The sequence below is a fragment of the Peromyscus eremicus genome, chromosome 4 (assembly GCF_949786415.1).
Source record: "Peromyscus eremicus chromosome 4, PerEre_H2_v1, whole genome shotgun sequence".
NCBI lineage: Eukaryota > Metazoa > Chordata > Mammalia > Rodentia > Cricetidae > Peromyscus > Peromyscus eremicus.
The window spans coordinates 152,559,466-152,566,461 of NC_081419.1; the positions used below are offsets into that span (position 1 = coordinate 152,559,466).

Consider the following 6,996-nt stretch of genomic DNA (forward strand, 5'->3'; position numbering starts at 1 on the left):
GCTTTCTCCCACAGGCACAAGACTTGGCCAGGAAGGTGGAGGTGCTGAAGCCTCTGTTTGTGGAACCCAGGAACAAAGGCAGCTTCTCAGAGGTCTGTGACAAACTAGGAGTCAGGTGGTGTTTGTTTCTATCACCCCTCAGAGCCTCTGGCTGACCACTGTCTCTGACCAGGGACCCTGGCTAGCTCTAGACTGCCTGTTCTGGGCTGTGTGCTTACTTCCAAGTGTATCACCTTTTAGAAGGCCTCTGACATGGTCTGGCATGTAGATAATGGCCCCTCATCCTCCTGCCTGAGTCCTTGGGACCCAGCAGCTATCCTGGCTGTGGGGTTCCCTGTGTTTTCTGGAAACACTGGGCAGGCTCTGGGTGTTGGGTGTGCCTCTGCTGGAAATGGGATCATGAAAATGCTTTCTGAACCCTGATGTCCCACCCAGCTGAGACCATCCTTCATCTTAGAAAATAAGATTTGGGTGTCACTTGAGAGAGACAGGAAGCTCAACCTGGCTGACCATCCTTTTCATCTAGGTCATTGATGCCTACTACCAGCGAGTTGCTTCCCCTGGGTCTAGTGGGGCCACCTTCTTAGCAGTGTGCCGGGGAAAGGTGAGGTCTCTGCAGGTCATCCTCTTTATTCTTACCTGTTTTCCTTGCATAGGCTGAAACAAGGCTCCTGCCGTGGGTCATACATCTAGCAAGTAAATTAGTAAGGAGCCATGCTAGGGGCCCTACTGGGCACTAGTAGCCAAGGCCAAAGTGAGGCAGGAGGTTGGTTCTGAGCGTGGCAGAATTAACATGGGCCCATCTGTGGACCTGATCTGAGAATGGAACTTCGTCTTGTCCCTGCAATACCTGGGATAGATGGCTGGAAGGGTTAGGGCATGGGCATACCCCAAGCCAGGGTAGAGACCAACAGGGCAGAGGAGTGCCTGTTTTCTATGTTCTAGGCCAGTGAAGGACTGGACTTCTCAGACATGAACGGCCGTGGTGTGATTGTCACGGGCCTCCCATATCCCCCACGAATGGATCCCCGTGTGGTCCTCAAGATGCAGTTCTTGGATGAGTTGAGAAGCCGGAGTGGGGCTGGAGGTCAGGTGAGGTACCACATGGCTGGGTAAGCAGGGAACTTTAGGGACCAAGGACCCCAATAGCCAAAATTCTTTCCTCTTTAGTGCCTCTCTGGGCAGGAGTGGTACCAGCAACAGGCATCCAGGGCTGTGAACCAGGCTATTGGGAGGGTTATCCGACACCGCCATGACTATGGAGCCATCTTCCTATGTGACCACAGGTATAGGAGGGCTCTGTGGCAATCTGCATTTCTTTCCACTTTCTAGGCCCTGAACCCTCTTCCCCCCTGTATGAGGCCTGTAGCAACTTTTCTTGCTCTGCCAATAGATACTATAGTCCTTCACTTTGAGACTTGGGTGTAGTGGCTGTAGGGCAGGGATGGCCCTTGAGCTGATAGCCACACATTCACCCTCCAGGTTCGCCTATGCTGATGCCAGAGCCCAGCTGCCCTCCTGGGTGCGCCCCTACCTCAAGGTGTATGACAACTTTGGCCATGTCGTCCGAGATGTAGCCCAGTTCTTCCGTATTGCTCAGAAAACTGTGAGCTCCAAATGTCCAGTTGATTTGCCTGTGTCACATAGAGAGGCTGGAGTCCCTTCTCTGAGGAGCAGTGGATACAAGCCTCCTTACCTTATAATTCTACAGATGCCTTTGCCAGTTCCCCAGGCTGTGACCTCAAGTGTAAGTGAGAGAGAAGTTTCTGTCAAGGAGGCTACATTGTCCAGCCCTCTCCTCTCCACCCGGAAAGCCATGAGCTTGGATGTACATGTGCCCAGCCTGAGGCAGAGGCCCATAGGTGTGTGGGGCTGGGTACAAACTACACGTGACAGAGACAGTGTCCTTGCTTCCTGGTAAGCTTTCCTGTCAACACATTTCTTTAGGATTATCAGCTTCTGGAGACTCTGAGAGCAGCCTGTGTGTTGAGTATGAGCAGCAGCCAATTTCTGCCCAGCAGAGGCCTGTGGGGCTGCTAGCCGCCTTAGAGTACAACGAGCAGAAGGGTGGGGCATCTGAGAAAGAGCAGGTATGAGGCAGGGCGAGGGTGTCTGGCCTGAACATGGACCCTTCCCAGCACACAGGTGGCGAGTGAGAGATCTCAGCACTTCCATTGTACTTTGCCTCATCCCCAGACCCTGGCTCCTATGATGTCACCACCAGGTCTTTTGTGGGTCAGTCTGGCACAGTCTATTCTAAATTTAGCACATCCTGCCCCCAGCTATGCCCAAAGCTGCCCTTTTTTCCAGCCTGTGTTGTGTGAATGGAATCTCGAGTTCCTTTTCCTCAACTTTGCCCCAAACCCTGTAAGTTCCTAGGTCTGACTTGGAGCTCCTTCCCTCCATTCCTGCTCTGACAGTCAGTTACCACAACCTGTCCTTCCTGTGGCTCTCTCACTGCTACCTGCAAACAAGGGCAAGTGGCATGACATAAAAGGGACAGAATCTCAGCATTGCCACCAGGATTAGGGCATGATACCCTCCCCCTTCAGCCCTCTGTTTAGGACCACCGGCCCCAAAAGAATATCACAGGTACTTTGGGAACTCTGGGTTTGGGTTGGGACCACAGCTGTATTTCCCTCAGGCACTTGGCTCCTCCACCCTGGCCCTACGATGTGAGAAGAGGCTGTCTGTTGAACAGAGAGGAGGAAGGAGGAAGGTCAGGCTGGTCAGCCATCCGGTATGTCAGCCAGCCCTGCAGCCAGCTAGCTGCTTGTGGGCAAACGTGGCAATCTTGCCTCTGGTGCCCATTGCCCCTAACCAAGCAGGGGTGTGGTTAGGCTTGAATAGCTATGATGTTGATAACTAGGGGCTCTAATTTGCCATTCTTTCTCTAAGAGGACAGCCTCCCCCTTCCCCCATGTTTTTTAGTTTTGTGATAGGGTCACAAAAAGGCTGGCCTTGAACTTACTATGTAACCGAGAATGACTTTTAACTCCTGTTCCTCCTGCCTTTACCTCCCAAGTGCTGGGATTACAGGCATGTGCCACCATGCTCACCCTGCTCAAGAGACTCCTCTTTTCCAGCCCTGCTGAAGAGATCTTTCTTTTTCTGCTGGAATCTGGCCTGACTCTTAGGCCCATCTGATTTGGGGTTCATAACTGGTTGTGGTTTCCTCCACCATAATGAGCAGAATGGCTTGGTACTGGCTTTTTCTGAGTATGGACACTGAATTATCCATATGAGGAGATGCAGTGTGTTCCTAGTCTCATGAAAACTTGAGTTACAGCCTGAGCCATTAACTCCTTGCCTGCTGGAAAGCCTCAAGTGGTGGCTTTTGTCCTTATCCTGCTAGTGAGAAGCATCAGACAATGCCCAGGAGGGCTGATGCAACAGGAAGTAGACTAGCTGTGGGGGGCTGGAGCCTACTGATGAGTGGAAATGGTAGGAGTGGGAGCTGCCTTGCTTTACATAGTTCTATATAGGACTGAGATGTATAGAACTAGGGCTGAACCTGTTGAGAAGTGTTCTCCACAGCTACATCTGCTGTGGGGCAGTAAGCCACATAGGTTCCCTATAGGTTTCTGACTGCCTTTGGTGTGGTTTCAGACAGGCCTAAGCTTCACTACACACCAGAACTGGACCTTCCTTCTCCAGCAGCCCTCTCTGCTTTTTGTCCCGGTAGATGGTTCATAGGCAGTAGCTTGAATGGCAAGTCATTGTCCCCTGACCCTAGACTCTGTACTGCCTCCAAGGTAGAAGGGAAGGGCTGACTCTCATAGGGCTTGTGATTATATGTGTTGCAGAAGGAACCGATGGCTGGCACACAAGACAGAGCCAAGCTGTTCATGGTAGCTGTGAAGCAAGCATTGAGTCAAGCCAACTTCAACACCTTTACCCAGGCCCTGCAGCACTATAAGGGTTCTGATGACTTTGAAGCCCTAGTAGCGTCTCTCACCTGCCTCTTTGCTGAAGACCCCAAGAAGCACATCCTATTTAAAGGTACCTTCAAATTTCTGCTAAAGGAATAACACCACAGTGGTGGGGTGGGGCTGGTTAAGAGGGCTACTAGGGCCCAAGGTGTCTCTGTTTCCTAGAGAAAGGGCCTGGTGGGTAGGCCATGGTCCACAGAGCCCCTAGCCCATCAATCACAGTGTATAGAGTCTATAGGCTCAGACATCTACTTCCCACAGACTTCTACCAGTTTGTACGACCCCACCACAAGCAGCAGTTTGAAGACATCTGCTTCCAGCTAACAGGCCAAGGCTATGGCTACCAGCCAGGGCACGACCTTCACTTCCGAGAACAAGCACAGTCAGCTGCGGACTCCACCAGTGAGCAAGGCCCCAGGCTAGACCCTCAATCTCAGATTTGAAGGGCAGTTTACACCTGAGATGGGCATAGTAGGCATTCCTAGGCTTTTGCTTGGCTGGCTAGATTAGTCAAGCATGATTCTCCCTGATTCTGTTGCCCAAGGGTAGCACTATTTGTTGGGTGAACTCTGTTTCCTAGCCTAGGCATCCAAGAGACCTGCCCCTAGAGAATTTATGCTAGAGTCTTGGCAGCTGGGCACCTGTCGTACTTCTGAGTAGCTGAGCTGGCCCCTCCACAGAGGCAGTACCTGTTCCACTGCTTGATGCAGGGCAGGTGTGGCAGAGGGACTTTATTCAATTGGGAGAATTCACCTTTTGGGCTTGGTACTCATTAAGGTTTCTAGTGCCTGTACTTATGCTCCTGAGCTGGACCCGTTGTCTGGGCCCTCCAAGCCAGTTCGGTGGGTCTCTGCTGTGTGTCTGATGTCATGGTCCCCTTCTTGTCTGAGGATTATGAGGTCTAGTCTCAGGAGCATGTTTCTCCAGGAAGGAGAGAGTCAGAGCCTAAACTGATCTTGTTTGAAGGTGTAGGTAGACAGCTGGACCCTGGAGAGCACCTGAACCAGGGGAGGCCTCACCTGTCTGCCCATCTGCTCCCTAAAGGTACTTGGCTCCTAACAACCCTAGGTGGGACTTAAAAATCCTTGAAGAGTCGTGTTGGACTGCTTGGACTCTTAAAACACATTTGTCCTGAGCAGCTAACAGACTCTTCTGGAAGGAAGTGGAGTGGGGAGGGACTCTCCAGCCATTAGAACCCCAGTAATATCTCTCTCATCAGGAGACCCCAACAATTGTCCAAAAGTGGGATGTACAGTAGAGAAACCTGGCCAGCCTGCCGTGCGTACCTACCTGTCTGACATCCGCAAGGCTCTGGGATCTACAGGCTGCAGCCAGCTTATGGCAGCTCTGAGGGCATATAAACAGGATGATGACCTGGGCAAGGTGCTGGCTGTGGTAGCAGCTCTGACCACTGCAAAACCTGAACACTTGTCCCTGCTACAGAGTATGTAGTCCTTGGATGTAGAGCATAGGTTCTGGGGAAAAGGCGGTGTGGGGGCTGTATATGAGAAGTGCAGAGCCTGAGCAAAAGTTCCCTACAGGGTTTGGCATGTTTGTGCGTCCCCACCACAAGCCTCACTTCCTACAGACCTGTGCAGATCTGACAGGCCTTCCTACCACAAGCAAGGGCTTGGAGCTGCCAGGTCCCAAGGAAGAGAGCGTGACTGTGCCTTCTGAACTTGCCCATGAGGACACAAAACCAGGTGAGGGCCCACTTGAGGACTCCCTCCACCCTTGTCCTGTCACCCTGAGCCTCTCATGGCATCTAGGAGTTAACAGGAGGGAAGCACATAAGCTTCTTATACTCATTGCTGTCTGTAGGTCCCTCAATGTCCAGCAAACCTGAGAAGACCCAGAGTAAGATCTCATCCTTCCTCAGACAGAGGCCAGACCAAAGTGTAAGGTCTGATGATTGCACCCCAGAGCCCATGAAGCATATGAAGCCTGAGTGGAGTAAGCAATAGGGGTTACAGGGACTGTTGGTTATGGCAGGCCACTGGAACTGTGTGCTCACTTAGACCTCCTGCAGCAGCATTTGTGTGCCCGGCCTGTGCAGCTGAAGACACTGTGCTTTTCCAGTGCCCCTCCTGTGATTTCTACCGTTGTCGGGCCTGTTGGCAACTGCAACTCAAGGTTGGGGTCTGACCTTCTCCAACCCATCAGGCATCTCCCCAGGTGGTGGGCTGAGGGGCATAGGGTGTGCGCTTAGCCAAGCTGCAGTGCCTAGCAGATATCTCCACAGGCCTCTAGAACGTGTCCAGATTGTGGTGCTGTTAATAGGAAGCAAAGCCTTGCACAGGTCTTCTGGCCGAAGCCCCAGTGAACACAAATGGAGAACCTTGGGAGCCCTGATGTGGCTAGACATTGGCTGACCCACTACAAGTCTCATACTTGGCCATCTAGTGAGATCTGAACCTACCTGTGAGAAACCCTGAAACTTCAGGGCATGGAGTGGGTCTGCTAGATGCCTCCTTGCCAGAGCTTTTTTTGGGTGCCTATATTGGCACTGTGCCTGTATTACTAAAGGGATGGGCTTTTCAATAAAACCAATTGTCAAGATGGTGTCTATGTCCTGGGCTTGGACAATTTGAGTGTCATGGAGGTGCTAGGTATAGTGGTACAAACCTTTAATCCCTATAGAAGCAGATGAGTTTCTCCTAGTTTCAGGACAGCCAAAGCTAGAGATTCTGCCTCAAAAACAAACAAAACGGTGCTGGTATACACCTTTAATCCCAGCACTTAAGAAGCTGTCTTTGAGTTTGAGGCCAGCCTTTTCCAGGGCTACACAGAGAAACACTATAAAAAATCCATTATACACACACACACACACCTTTTCCAGGGCTACACAGAGAAACACTATAAAAAATCCATTATACACACACACGGAAGGACAAAGGTCTGGAAAGAGCCCTTCTTACAGACCTACAGTGTTCTCCATGTCCAGTTAGCTTCCAAACCAATAGGGACCCATTCCTTCATCCTTTTTATAGATTTCTTCTTCCACCAGCCATGCTCCAAAGCCCTTCTGGGTGGTTTCAGGTCTCATCTGTATGAAATAGTCCAG

At 51.4% G+C, this 6,996-nt stretch overlaps 1 protein-coding gene across 2 annotated transcripts in view; it reads left to right on the forward strand.

Moving 5' to 3' along the window:
• Nucleotides 1–6,491, forward strand: part of Rtel1 (regulator of telomere elongation helicase 1) — a 33,961-nt gene extending 27,470 nt beyond the window's left edge. The window contains exons 20-33 of one of the 2 annotated variants that reach the window (XM_059262139.1): nucleotides 15–92; nucleotides 527–604; nucleotides 946–1,092; nucleotides 1,171–1,286; nucleotides 1,483–1,606; nucleotides 1,712–1,862; nucleotides 1,948–2,090; nucleotides 2,645–2,740; nucleotides 3,807–4,002; nucleotides 4,194–4,334; nucleotides 4,899–4,976; nucleotides 5,152–5,376; nucleotides 5,474–5,635; nucleotides 5,754–6,491. In XM_059262139.1, the coding sequence (XP_059118122.1) occupies nucleotides 15–92; nucleotides 527–604; nucleotides 946–1,092; nucleotides 1,171–1,286; nucleotides 1,483–1,606; nucleotides 1,712–1,862; nucleotides 1,948–2,090; nucleotides 2,645–2,740; nucleotides 3,807–4,002; nucleotides 4,194–4,334; nucleotides 4,899–4,976; nucleotides 5,152–5,376; nucleotides 5,474–5,635; nucleotides 5,754–5,896 (1,878 nt within the window). In that variant the 3' untranslated portion in view covers nucleotides 5,897–6,491. The remainder of the gene's footprint in view (nucleotides 1–14; nucleotides 93–526; nucleotides 605–945; nucleotides 1,093–1,170; nucleotides 1,287–1,482; nucleotides 1,607–1,711; nucleotides 1,863–1,947; nucleotides 2,091–2,644; nucleotides 2,741–3,806; nucleotides 4,003–4,193; nucleotides 4,335–4,898; nucleotides 4,977–5,151; nucleotides 5,377–5,473; nucleotides 5,636–5,753) is intronic. The other variant, XM_059262140.1, reaches the window with a different exon arrangement.
• The last annotated feature ends 505 nt before the right edge of the window (nucleotides 6,492–6,996 follow it).